Source organism: Moschus berezovskii, chromosome 5 (genome assembly GCF_049115385.1).
Source record: "Moschus berezovskii isolate FMDL1 chromosome 5, NW_MosBer_1.0, whole genome shotgun sequence".
Taxonomy (NCBI): domain Eukaryota; kingdom Metazoa; phylum Chordata; class Mammalia; order Artiodactyla; family Moschidae; genus Moschus; species Moschus berezovskii.
Window position 1 is genome coordinate 76443975 of NC_142464.1, and position 14802 is coordinate 76458776.

The window sequence follows — 14802 nt, forward strand, 5'->3', positions numbered from 1 at the left end:
CTTACTGATTTTAGATAAATTAGCTTCTTTGAGCCTCAATTTTAATATGTATATATATTTTCTCCTTATTTATTTTAAAATATTTATTGATTGCTTATTATTTATCCTTATCTCATAATGGGGATAATTATAGCATCTACTAGACAAAATTGTATGGGTAGAAATAATGAATATGAAATGCTCAGCACAATGCCTGGCAAACAATTAACCTTTAGTGAGCGTATACTGCTATTTTCTCAACATTTCAGTTTTGTAAAACTTCAAATTTTTATTACAGTACTACAGTAACTATTATGACAGTCTGACATTGTAAAAGATTAGAATTCTGATGTCAAATGCAGAGGCTAGTAATTGATTAATGCATGTTCCCCCTATAAAGTTACACTTCTATTAAAATAATTTGTAGGTCTTAATTTTACCCTCATTTAATATATGTGTAATATATGTGCACTTTTCTCTATATTACTATTTTTTTCACTGAATTTCACTAGCAAAAACCATGAATTATCCAACCAGAATTTCATCTTTGGAAGAACTAATATGAATGTATTACTCCAGTTTGCTTTCTTGACCAATTTATCTGTAGAATACTAATGCAGAATGAAAAAATTTTTAAAGAGGCAGACACAACTAAGTCAACCTGGACTATGCAGATATTCATCGAGCTTATCTATTGAATGTTATTAAGTTTCAATCACAAGCTGGTCGTTCATTTTTATTAAAGTGACTTTTTCATTACTAAGCCAACATTCCACTGAACCTAAGATTTACAAAGACTGTTCTGATAACAAAAAAGAAAAATGTTACAAATATTCTTAATTTTTTGGAATAGCAAATAAGGATATTTGAGCATATACATTATTTTACCTGATACAGAAATATAGCAAAACTAAGAATAAGAAACTTACTTGTGCATCTGTGTTTATCCTATACATGTCTTCTTTGGCACCAAATGTCCTCTTACAATTGTCTAACCACTGAAGAAATAAGTAACAGTAAAATTTTAATACAGTAATTGCATAGTACACAATGAAACTGGTACTGTAACAGCCTGCACATATAGAACAAAAATCTTAAAAAGTGAACTTGAATTTCTAGGATTGGTTGTAGACACAGACTTTCATCTCCACTTGAGCAGAATCATTTGTATGCAACAAACCCAAGCAGAGGATGCTGTCTACGTGCAACATGCACACACTGGGGACGGTTTATTAATGGAAACACAATCAGCTGTCTTCCATTCCTGGGATTTGTGGTGCTTCATTTCAGTAAAGAATATTCATTTTTGTAGATTTTACTGGAAATCTTCACAACCTATACTTGACCTGTGTCTAATGTAAGATGGAGGAATGAACAGTGGGCTTCCCTTCTTGTCAGTTTAATAAAGGCAACTTAGAATTAACTAGGTCTGTTCGTTTATCAGAAGTGTAATTCTCAGAAGACGTGTGTCACTTTTAATTAGTGAAACAGAAACTAAAATCCATTTAAAATTTTGTTTTTTTTTCTTCCTTTTTGGACAACAATGTATGACAAATGTGTTATCTCCAAAGAGATACTGGTTGCAGAAGCTAAATGTGATTTTCCTTGTCCAGGGGCTAGTACTAAAGATGGATATTTATTTAAGATAACTTTTCCTTGGCCAGATAAAAAGAAAATAACAGTACTGTGGTTTAGTGGGGAAAAACACTGGACTCAGAATTTCTAAGCTGAAGTGAAAGCTAAGAGCCTTCAAGCTAAGCACTTAGGTTTTGACAGTTTGATATTAATAATCAGTTCTTTTGACTTCCTGGCTGTGTCTTTTTCTTTTTCCTGGCTGTTTCTTATGTGACAGATTAAACATATTAAAATTATAATATAATATATAATATTATCAAATATATAATAATATGAATTATATTTGAAATTTTATATATATGAAACTAGGACATTTTTCATTAAGACTGAGAAAAATCACAAGCTGCATTGTTTATTCTTTGAAAATATTTCATTATTAGACATTTGAAATTCTCAGTTGTAGCTTAACGGTCTACATGCAAAGAATGAAAATTAGGTGTCTCGGTTGTTTCAAAACAGTCTCTTTGACCTTCTGTCCCTTTTATCCCAGCCCCTCAGCCTGCCTGGGCCCTTAGGCTCTGTATTTGACAGCATGTCAGAAGAAAAACATGTTCAGCTCTCGTAGTGAGATACAGCTGCTGGCAGCCATTGTCAAAAGCTAGTCAGCAGATTTCTATCAGCAAAATTCAGCTGACATCTATCATGGAATTTGTACATGAATGTCTGCTCACACAAAATGTTAGAATGCCTATATGGTTCATCATCATCATCACAAGTCTAGCCCAATGTGTCCAGTATGCTGATGAAAAACATTTTTAATTGCTTATTCTTACTAAATATATTTTTTTATACTGTATGCCTATGATATGGCATGGGGGGCACTATTCAACATAATTCCGATTTGTATTCTGTTACAAGACAAGCCCCAACCCTACTGTGCTGTGGCTGCACACTGGCCCAAAAAGTACAGGTCCACACCTTCCCAGTCAGTGTATACAAAACACAACAGACAGTCTGTGTACAGAATAGCCTCCAGTTCACAGGTTAATCAGTCTTCGTATCATGATGGATTTTTTTTTATTACACTCAGGGCTCAAATAAAGGTTAAAAATTAACTGGAGAGGTTTGGTGTCTGGGTGTGATGGAGTAGCTATATAAGGCCTGTCCTCGAAGGACAACTATGGAAGTTGAGTAAGAACCAGTTGCAAAAGAACTAGGAAGTCAAAAGAACTGATAATATTAGTAAATATCAAACTGTCATATTTAGGGAGTCAGAGAAAAGTATCAAGAGAGCCCTACTTTGATTCCAGCATTACTCTAGGGGGTTTGCTCATTCATGTCCATGGACTCAGAAGCTGAACAAAAAGTAGTGGCCTATAGTTTCACTGGGCTGGGAAAGCAGGGCTGTCACAGGCAGTGAGGTCTTAAGGGTCAAGATCCTGGAGAAGAGGGAGCTGCAGAGGAGGGAGCCCAGCAGTCTGTGTGCACTTTCCCCTTGGGGCATTCGTTCCTGTGTTTATCATGTGAAGGAGGAGAGGCTAAGAAAGCCAGCAGTAACATCAGGGAGGCTGAAAAGGTAAACAGGGGCTTTTTGGTCTCACGGTGCTGGGGAGACAAAAACTGCTCACTTCCAGCCAAGAGAACGGGTCCTGATGAATGCCCCAGGCTTTCACTTGTGATTCTTAGAAGCCTCAAGGAATATATAAGAATGTACTGATACAACTAAAAAACTATTAGAGGGGCAAAAACTGAATAATGAAAAATAGTTGTTTGATAGAAAAGAAGAAAGGAAGCAAAGGAAGGAATAGGGTAAAAAAAGTAACATGATTGCTTATGGAGGAATCAAATTCATTTTTCTCTTCCATACAAGTATGTTAATTAATTCAGCACAATTTACTGAAAAGAACATTCTTGTCCCACTATATTGCAACAGTACCTCTGCTGTAAATTATATGATTTGGTCTTACTGGCTGTAGGTCAGAAGTGACCTCTTCTTGGAAATCATAGATTTGGTTTGCATCCATTCTCTGTTAGACCTACATGACTTTGGAAAGTCTCTTTAATTGCCAGTACTTTTATTTATACTATACTCCCTACTGTGGTTACTAATTATTTACATAAAGCACAAAAGTCTTTGTGCTTTATATTCCTATCTAGGATATTTAGGGAATAAGAACCAGGTTTTACATTTCATTCTTCATAGGCCTTTACATGTGATAGATAGTTCAGTTCAGTCACTCAGTCGTGTCCGACTCGTTGCGACCCCATGAATCACAGCACACCAGGCCTCCCTGTACTAAAGAAAGATTGGCCTCCGAGGGAAAAAATACCTGTCTGCAGTTTGTGTGTAAACGAGAACCATTTTATTTCCTTTAAGTTTTTCTGCCCCTGCCAATTGAAAACAACATACTGGATTTGCCCTCAGGGAACAGAACTACTTGCTGTGTTTTGCAGTCCAGACTGGAGTGAAACATTTTGTGCAGGCAGTATCTATAGTCTGCTACATGCTCATTTCTCCCTCTGCTTGCCCATGCACACATACACATCACAGGAAAAAGATCACCAGTTCGTCACAAGTGGCAGGTTTCCTGGACCACAACATCATATGCACTGCTCAGGGAAATACTGCTTTTATATTCCTACTGGCAATGTTGACAGCAGCTATTACAGTCTCCACACAGAAGCTTTTTATAAAGCAAGTTTTCCATTGTGTTCTAAGACTCTTAGAGGACCAGTTTCTAAAAGCTAAAGATAGGAATTTACTGGACAGGCAGCTCCAAGTTCCCACCATTCTCAGCATAACGCTGAGGCAAGTAGTAAGAGGTCCCGTTTCCCTCTCGGCTATTCTGCCAGGTTAGCATGTCTAGTGTCACAAGTAACTACTTTTTTTTTTTTTTTTACATTGTAAAAAGGGACTGACCTGCTCAGCTGCTTCTTTTTTGGCATTGTATGTATCCAGGTGTTCTTGCAGCTCCAAAACACTGAACTTTAGTGTTTCTAGCAAATCACAGGACATCAGCTGTCAAATCAGAAACACATTGATCCAGGTCACCATTTCTGATCACAATCCTGAGACCAAAGACTTTGGGGTTATGGGTTAGTGGATTTTAAGTTAGCCAATTAAGCCAGTGTCCCCTGCTGCCCACTGTCCTGTACTAAGGAATGACCTTCACTGAAACAGGAGTGCGGTGTTATTTCAGGAATGTCAGAAAGGATAAGAATGCCTTCTAATGCTTTCAAAACCTGGCTCAGGCAAAAGTGGCATAACAGCAATACCCTTGAGGCTTTTGAAACCTCAATTCTTCAACTGTCTTAATACATAATCTACAGATGTGCTTGGAGACAAGTGGAGAAGACCAGGGAGTTCTGGGTTCTTCATGGTAGTGGGGGGGGTGGAAATGTGTCTCAGTTCAGACAGTTCAGTCGCTCAGTCGTGTCCGACTCTTTGCGACCCCATGAATCACAGCATGCCAGGCCTCCCTGTCCATCACCAACTCCCGGAGTTCACTCAGACTCATGTCCATCGAGTCAGTGATGCCATCCAGCCATCTCATTCTCCGTCGTCCCCTTCTCCTCCCGCCCCCAATTCCTTCCAGCATCAGAGTCTTGTCCAGTGAGTCAACTCATCTCATGAGGTGGCCAAAGTACTGGAGCTTCAGCTTTAGCATCAGTCCTTCCAATGAACACCCAGGATTGATCTCCTTTAGAATGGACTGGTTGGATCTCCTTGCAGTCCAAGAGACTCTCAAGAGTCTCCTCCAACACCACAGTTCAAAAGCATCAATTCTTCGGCGCTCAGCTTTCTTCACAGTCCAACTCTCACATCCATACGTGACCACTGGAAAAACTAGACTAGACGGACCTTTGTTGGCAAAGTAATGTCTCTGCTTTTTAATATACTATCTAGGTTGGTCATAACTTTCCTTCCAAGGAGTAAGCGTCTTTTAATTTCATGGCTGCAATCAGCATCCACAGTGATTTTGGAGCCCAAAAAAATAAAGTCTGACACTGTTTCCAATGTTTCCCCATCTATTTCCAATGAAATGATGGGACCAGATGCCATGATCTTTGTTTTCTGAATGTTGAGTTTCAAGCCAACCTTTTCACTCTCCTCTTTCACTTTCATCAAGAGGCTTTTGAGTTCCTCTTCACTTTCTGCCATAAGTTATGGTGGTGTCATCTGCATATCTGAGGTTATTGATATTTCTCCCGGCAATCTTGATTCCAGCCTGTGCTTCTTCCAGCCCAGCGTTCCTCATGATGTACTCTGCATATAAGTTAAATAAGCAGGGTGACAATATACAACCTTGATGTACTCCCTTTCCTATTTGGAACCAGTCCGTTGTTCCATGTACAGTTCTGACTGTTGCTTCCTGACCTGCATACAGGTTTCTCAAGAGGCAGGTCAGGTGGTCTGGTATTCCCATCTCTTTCAGAATGTTCCACAGTTTATTGTGATCCACACAGTCAAAGGCTTTGGCATAGTCAATGAAGCAGAAATAGATGTTTTTCTGGAACTCTCTTGCTTTCTCCATGATCCAGCGGATGTTGGCAATTTGATCTCTGGTGCCTCTGCCTTTTCTAAAACCTGCTTGAACATCTGGAAGTTCACGGTTCACGTACTGCTGAAGCCTGGCTTGGAGAATTTTGAGCATGACTTTACTAGCGTGTGAGATGAGTGCAGTTGTGCAGTAGTTTGAGCATTCTTTGGCATTGCCTTTCTTTAGAAACACCTGGAGTAACAGGCAAATTTGACCTTGGAGCACAGAATGAAGCAGGGCAAAGGCTAATAGAGTTTTGCCAAGAGAATGCACTGGTCATAGCAAACACCCTCTTCCAACAACACAAGAGAAGACTCTACACGTGGACATCACCAGATGGTCAACACTGAAATCAGATTGATTATATTCTTTGCAGCCAAAGATGGAGAAGCTCTATACAGTTAGCAAAATCAAGACCAGGAGCTGACTGTGGCTTAGATCATGAACTCCTTATTGCCAAATTCAGACTTAAATTGAAGAAAGTAGGGAAAACCACTAGACCATTCAGATATGACCTAAATCAAATCCCTTATGATTATACAGTGGAAGTAAGAAATAGATTTAAGGGACTAGATCTGATGGAATGCCTGATGAACTCTGGACAGAGGTTCATGACATTGTACAGGAGACAGGGATCAAGACCATCCCCATGGAAAAGAAATGCAAAAAAGCAAAATGGCTGGCTGAGGAGGCCTTACAAATAGCTGTGAAATGAAGAGAAGCAAAAAGCAAAGGAGAAAAGGAAAGATATAAGCATCTGAATGCAGAGTTCCAAAGAATAGCAAGGAGAGATGAGAAAGCCTTCTTCAGTGATCAATGCAAAGAAATAGAGGAAAGCAACAGAATAGGAAAGACAAGAGATCTCTTCAAGAAAATTAGAGATACCAAGGGAACATTTCATGCAAAGATGGGCTCGATAAAGGACAGAAATGGTATGGACCTAACAAAAACAGAAGATATAAGAAGCGGTAGCAAGAATACACAGAAGAACTGTACAAAAAAGATCTTCACGACCAAGATAATCACAATGGTGTGATCACTGACCTAGAGCCAGACATCTTGGAATGTGAAGTCAAGTGGGCCTTAGAAAGCATCACTACGAACAAAGCTAGTGGAGGTGATGGAATTCCAGTTGAGCTATTTCAAATCCTGAAAGATGATGCTGTGAAAGTGCTGCACTCAATATGCCAGCAAATTTGGAAAACTCAGCAGTGGCCACAGGACTGGAAAAGGTCAGTCTTCATTCCAATCCTAAGAAAGGAAATGTGTCTAGCCCTCTCCTATGAGCTTTGATTCAGGAATCAGGGAAAATTACGCATCTCTAAGCATGATTCTTTAGCTTTCCCATCCAGGACTCTGTGAAAGGTGAGGGCAGGAAGAGGTCAGAATCAAAAACAGTCACAAGTCACTGCATATAGCACATGGGAACTACATTTTGCTAGATATTTATAATCAAGTTGAAAATATGAACCTTAGACTTTAAAATTCTGAATTACCTTTAAAAAGACCATTTACTGAGTGATGCCATTCCAATTTACTTTTTATGATAAAGCAAGGCTCATGTAAAAACTTACTGTTTCAGCATCCACAAAGACTGTTGGGCATTCTGAACACATCATCATCACTTCCAGTGAGCTTTTAAATTTGGCACCAATGCGCTGCAGACTCTCACCAAGAAAGCTGACTGCCTCATTAGTTATGTCCCCAAACTTTCTTTGAATCGACTGTGGAGAAAATATAAGAAAATATATTTCATATGAAAGCCTTTTTTAATCTTTAAATAAAAAAGCATAATTTATAATTAGAGCAACCTTCTATTTTAAAACTACCATTGTAGTGATATATATAGAACCCTAAAAATCAATCTGTAAATCCTTATTTTTAGGCACTTCTTTAGGAAACATGATAATTTCTAAAAATGATCCAAGATTTATTGTATAGTATTCCTGAAAAAAGAAACTAATGATACATGCTATTTGTCTTCCCATTCCTAAGATTTTTTTCATTAGGAAAGAGAGAAGGAGTACATGCTCGATATTGCTGGAAATAAAGCCCTCACATGCACGAGGAATTAGATCTTCCAAAGTTAAATTCTACCAAATGAAACTTTCAATAAAAGTAGTTCACTTTCCTTGGATATGTTTATCCTATCTCCTTGGATAGTTTACTCTCCTGCTGACTTGAACTGAAGTCATCAAAATGCACCAAGGGCAATATCTTCTCAAAACTCAAGAATATGCATTCACATAAAACCATCAGTGCCTAAACCATAGTGAACACTGACTGAATCAGATGCTATATCAACAATGTAATTACAAATACTTGGATGTGTACCTACATGCGTATGTGTAGCACCATTAGGTGTCATTATGATTAATTTAAAACAAAGTATAAGCCACAGTCTCACGCATGGAGAAATTTGTATCTCTGGAAAGAAAAGAATATAAATAGAAAACCAAGTAGCAATACAAGACTACAAAATTAAGCAAATAAATGCTCCAGTTAATAGGCACTGAAGAACTTTCAGGAGGGAAAGACTGAAGGCTGGGAAAACTTCAGTGAGATTATGTACTGAGCTGGGTCTTCTAAGGTGGCAAAATTTGCTTAGGTCGGGTGGAAAGGTGGCAGGTAGTTGGGAAAATAATGACTTAAATGTCAGCCCTGGTTTCCCTAGCTACAGAATGCTAAAAATACATTACATACAATTCTGTTGTAAGAATTACTACTGTAAAACATTTAGCCTAGTGCCTTACATGTAGTGAGTACTGGAAGCAGCCTTCGTTCAAAATTTTAAGGTCCCCACACAGTAATGAAAGTGCCAATGAATTGAACACTTTATGATAAATTGTCTATGATACTGACCGAAAGCTCCTTAAAGGCAGGAACCCTCCTTTATATTTCTTTGGTGTCCCTGAAGGTGTCTAGCATATTCCAGAATTTGATCAAATGTTATTTGCAATTTTACTCTAATTACCTTAGAGGAGGCATCTGTACTAGTCACAGTATAATGTCCTAGCAGTGCCACAATATCAAAGTGTAAACTTAAATTATCACTATTTTAAGAAAATAAAAAACTTTAAAGGAAATTAGTGAGAATATTAAAATTTGAGATACTGATTTTAGATAAAACCCCATAACTTCATCAGATAACTGTAATACGAATTCAGAAGTCTTCAACGTTACTGACCTGAAACAGCCTAGAAAACACGTGAAAAGTAAACACTGCACAGGACCCATCGGTGTCAGACAGCATCTGATTGACGTGGCAGCGCCAGGCTTCTTCTTCGTCATCATATGCTACTGGCTGAAAAGCGGCTATGATGGCAGAAAGAAATGGTGATGGCAGAGGTGATGTCTGTACTTCTGGAAAACCATCTTGTTCTTCTTCATCTTGACTGTTAACACATACACAGTCATCATGATATTATCTTAAAAGAATATACTCAATTATTTAAAATACTTTAAATCATCTAACATTATTTCTTACATATGTACACATATTGATTCAGAAAATGGGCGACCACCTAAATTTCGTGAGAAAGCATGAATAAGATTCTCATCCTTTTCTTTCTAGCATCTTGTTCTTTCTTAGCATCTTTGGATTTAGAAATCTAATTTCACATAACCACCTTAAAACAATCCTACAATGGGGCTTCCCAGGTGGCTCAATGGGTAAAGAATCCACCTGAAATGCAGGAGACACAGAAAACGTGGGTTCAATCCCTGGGTCAGGAAGATCCCCTGGAGGAGGGCATGGCAACCCAGTCCAATATTCTTGCTTGAAGAATCCCATGGACAGAGAAGCCTGGCTGGCTACCCTCTATGGGGTTGCAAAGAGTCAGACATGTCTGAAGTGACTGAGCAATCCTACAATATGCCAGGGCTATGGAATAATTTCAGTAACTTCTACGACTAATACAGACTAGAATGACTTCATTTAAAATGGTCAGTTTCAGAGGCTTTTTATTTGAACAGGCCCAAATTGGCAATCATGATATTTTAAAAGTTTTTGTCATGTACTTTTGTGTCAAGGGCTATATATTAGGTACCTTACATGGACTGTTTTCATTCAATCTTCACAGAAACTCTATGACAGTTAAGTACTATTATTATCCTGATTTTTACCAGTGAAGGACAAAAAGTTCAGTGAGGTTAAATGATGTGCCTAGGCTACTGGGTAGGAAATGACAGAGCCAGAATTTGAGGCCAGTTCTATGGGACCAAACCCAGTATTATAAAGCCATGACACATGCTGTGTGCCTAGCAGTGTGGCAGTAACAGATCTGACTCAAAGAAATAGATCTGGCCATTTTCTTTGAGGAATCTATTATCCCCACAGTCAGATAATATATACACACAAATATAAGACAATGAAAAAAATGGGAGGTGTATATGGTATTTGGGTTGAGCATCCTATAAGGAAACGTGTGACCCTGGGTCCTGAAGAAGTGTTTGGAGTCAGACTCCATAAAGAAATGTGTTGCTCAAGGTCTTAAAATTGTATATTTCACATTACAGGCCTCCACAAGGCCATTCAGAAATTATGGAGCAATTCATATAGAAGAGAGGGATCTGAAAAGACTGGGGAGAAAAGGTCAAAAGGAAGCAGACATTTGAAGTGAAAACTTAAATTCTACCTCAAAAAATTTAATTTTTAATATGTCACTATGGTGATTGATTTTAAGAAAATGTATCCTGTAACCTTGAGTAGATACACCTCTGTATTTACTAAGGATGTTCTACTTACTGCTTCACCTTCAGTACTTGGCCAAAGTCAACTCTCTTGTCTGCAGTCTTTTAGAAAGCCAGATATCTGAGTATCTATCCCTGCATCATTCCTGACTTCTCTGAAATCGTGTATGATCAATGAGTGAGTGGGTACATCAGTTCAGTTCAGTCGTTCAGTCGTGTCCGACTCTTTGCGACCCCACGAATCACAGCACGCCAGGCCTCCGTGTCCATCACCAACTCCCAGAGTTCACTCAGACTCATGTCCATCGAGTCGGTGATGCCATCCAGCCATCTCATCCTCTGTCGTCCCCGTCTCCTCCCACCCCCAATCCCTCCCAGCATCAGACTCTTTTCCAGTGAGTCAACTCGTCGCATGAGGTGGCCAAAGTATTGGAGTTTCAGCTTTAGCATCAGTCCTTCCAGTGAACATCCAGGACTGATCTCCTTTAGAATGGACTGGTTGGATCTCCTTGCAGTCCAAGGGACTGTCAAGAGTCTTCTCCAGCACCACAGTTCAAAAGCATCGATTCTTCGGCGATCAGCTTTCTTCACAGTCCAACTCTCACATCCATACATGACCACGGGAAAAACCATAGGCTACTGTCATATCCAAGTCAGTGACATGAACAACATGTGTCACCAGGATCCTTTGTTAATATGAGTGTACACTTTCAAATACATGTGAGCATTCTAGATGTACTGAGAGTGAAACATCTCCTTATGTGCTGTATATGTTAAAAACACTTTTCACTTGAAGTATAAATAAAAAGCTTTTATTGTAGGAGTTAAACGCTGATATACTTGATCACTAAATATTAAATTTTATATAAGAGCTTCAAATTGTTGAATAGGGAAGTAGATACACTGATAGATAATGCATTAAATTACATGCCTTTATAAAGAACATTATTTTGAGCCACAAATATTTATAAAATTCAAAATATAAAAACAGTAGATAAAGATTACATTATAATTCTCATCACTGAAGGACTATTTGGTGTTTAAGTGACATAAGCCACCAAAATTTCCTTTAAGAACTTTTTGTAATAATGGATCATTCAATTCTGTCTGGTAAAGAATCTGCCTGTAATGTGGGAGACCTGGATTTGATCCCTGAGTTGGGAAGATTCCCTGGAAAAGGGAAAGGCTACCCGCTTCAGTATTCTGGCCTGGAGAATTCCATGGACTTTATAATCCATATGGTCACAAAGAGTCAGACATGACTGAGCAACTTTCACAATTCTGTCAGCCCATGAGTAGAAAAAAGTCCTGTGTGAGATTTCTTGATACCTCGTGGTAATTTTGAATGTATGATGCATAAACATTTAAAAAGAGGACTCGAACATCTGACAGTACTTTGGGCTTCCCTGGTGGCTCAGAGGTTAAAGCATCTGCCTCCAATGCGGGAGACCCGGGTTCAATCCCTGGGTCAGGAAGATCCCCTGGAGACGGAAACGGTAACCCACTCCAGTATTCTTGCCTGGAGAATCCCATGGACAGAGAAGCCTGGTAGGCTACAGTCCACAGGGTCGCAAAGAGTCAGACACGACTAAGCGACGGAACGGAATGAAAGAAATGATACTTCTGCCCATAAGCCAAACTTTATAACTGTTGGTAATAAGACTATAATTTTTGGAATATATTTCAGATTTGTTTTGATACTTCCATAATTTTGATACTTGGGCCTCACCCATGGCCCAATATGGATTTCAGTACTTGGCCACTTGGCATTCTGCCCAAATAGGTATTTGGTGTACTTCTAGATGTAGACTGCCCCTCACTGTGCTCTGAGAATGGCCTACTTGTTTTTAAGTGAACTGCAGTAACAGAGAGTAAAACCATGGCAGGAACTCACTTTACCTTTCAAATGTACGCAGAAATGAAAGTCAGTTTACTGGAACAGAGGGTCATGTTTGGGAGGGGACGGGGGAGACGCATCACCTCATCACCGTGTCTGTGACATTGTATTCTCACCTAGACAGCCCAGAGAAGTCTGCCTCCTCCTCTTCGCACCGCTCGTCTAGTTCTTTCAGAGCTAAGGTGACGTCTTCTTCACAGACTGACCCGGGGTAGCTCTCAGGACCTGGAGGCTCCGGCAGGTCCGTCTCCTCTAAATCAAGAATCACTTGACACACGAGAGAGTCCTGCTGTTCTTGGATAATATATGACCCGTCATCTTCAAAGGCGGTAAGAACCTGTTCCTCCTTTAATACTGAACTTGTATCCTGAAAAACAATCGTATTTTTTTAATGGACTTTTAAAACATTAAAAAGCAAATTTTACCAACACAGAATAAATGACTGTTGCCACCAATCTACATTTATTAGACAGTTTTCATTTACACAGTTTGATTTTTGGAGTTTTTGGACACTGATGACATAAAATTCTTCTTGTTCTTCTTTTTAAATAGTTTCCAGTTAAAACACTTTGAAATTAAAGTGTATCACCGACTGCCACACAGAAGCATCAAGATCTTTTTTCAACAGGACTCAGCTGTTTACTTAGAAATATATCCTTTGGGAAAATACCTTCTCTCCCACATATTCTAATTCTCCATAAGTAGAGCTTTATATTACTACTATAAATTCTATCTTATGGAAATGTCATTTCTTTCATTATGCTAGAACTTAATCTCCAATGAATTCTAGATATAAGAAGGGGAGGTAATTCAAAATGGCTAACCCATTGGTTCTGCAGGGCTACCTGTGAATCACGAACAGATCTTGACCGGTGAGGATGCTGTTGAACAGAAACAAGGGCAGCCTGGCTGGTATAAATGAGCTGAATACCTGGGATGTATGATTTGTTTTCAGGTAATAAGATTATAATTATTTATTTAGATTTGAGTACTGAGACATCTTCACCACTGAGTTAAGAGTTTAGACTGTTGTACTCTTGAGAATTAAATGAATAAACTCACTTATCAATGAGGGAAATGATAAAGGAAAGCATGTTATAAAGTATACTAGTGGCCTTTTTTCCCCTATCCATTGTAACGTTACTGAAATAATGTTGACACATGTGCCTGGCATGGAGTAAAAGTTAAACAGGTGTTGGCCGAATAAACGAGCTACCACTACTGAAAAAGAAAAATACTTCCAGGGTGTAGATCACGACATATCTGCACCAGTTTTCATTCACATGGACATCAGTTCAATCAGTTTGAAAATAAGCACTAATGGTCTCTCAGTTTCTTTCAGGACTTAGACCTAAGGTTACTAGTGAGTCAGACAGCAGTTTTCACCTCTTTGTCACAGATGGAAATAGAAATTTCCCTTCCAAATTATGAAAAGTAAGTGAAATCCAGCGCCCCTGACCTTAGACCAGCCTGGGCCTTAGTTTTGTTGTTTAGTCGCCCAGTCGTGTCTGACTCTTTTTTGACCCCATAGACTGTAGCCCGCTAGGCCCCTCTGTCCATGGGATTCTTCAGGCTACTGGAGTGGGTTGACGTTTCCTCCTCCAGGGGATCTTCCCGACCCAGGGATCGAACCTGCATCTCTCCGCATCTCCTGTATTACAGGCAGATTCTTTACCACTGAGCCACTGGGGAAGGCCGGGTCTTAATTTACTCACCTGTAAAGTCATGTATAAAATGAAGGATTCTGGGCTGAGTGCTCTGGGATAAATTAATAACTAACTACAATTAGTGTGCAAATTAATATGGGGCTAATTATGCAAACCACAATAATATACAGTAGAGTATGGTAAGTGTAAGATGACAAAGATGGGGTAGCAGTAGTGTAACAGTATGGTCCCCTCAAAATTCAAATGCAGAAACCCTAAGCCCCAGTGGGGTGGTATCAGAGGTGGGGCCCTTGGGAGGTGATTAGGTCATGAGGGTAGAACACTCATGAATGAGATCAGGCCCTTAAAAGAAGAGGACAAATAGCTATTCTGTTCTTTTCCACCATGTCAGAACGCAGCAAGAAGAGCTTCCAGGAAGAGAGCCTGCACCAGACAGCAGTTGGCTGGCACC

At 39.2% G+C, this 14802-nt stretch overlaps 1 protein-coding gene across 11 annotated transcripts in view; it reads right to left on the reverse strand.

Annotated features, from left to right (window-relative positions):
* Positions 1–14802, reverse strand: part of FRYL (FRY like transcription coactivator) — a 271149-nt gene that overhangs the window by 6657 nt on the left and 249690 nt on the right. For all 11 annotated transcript variants that reach the window (XM_055434641.2, XM_055434638.2, XM_055434637.2 and 8 more), the window contains 5 exons: positions 12801–13051; positions 9283–9490; positions 7670–7819; positions 4475–4573; positions 909–977 (listed from right to left, as the gene is read on the reverse strand). In XM_055434641.2, the coding sequence (XP_055290616.1) occupies positions 909–977; positions 4475–4573; positions 7670–7819; positions 9283–9490; positions 12801–13051 (777 nt within the window). The remainder of the gene's footprint in view (positions 1–908; positions 978–4474; positions 4574–7669; positions 7820–9282; positions 9491–12800; positions 13052–14802) is intronic.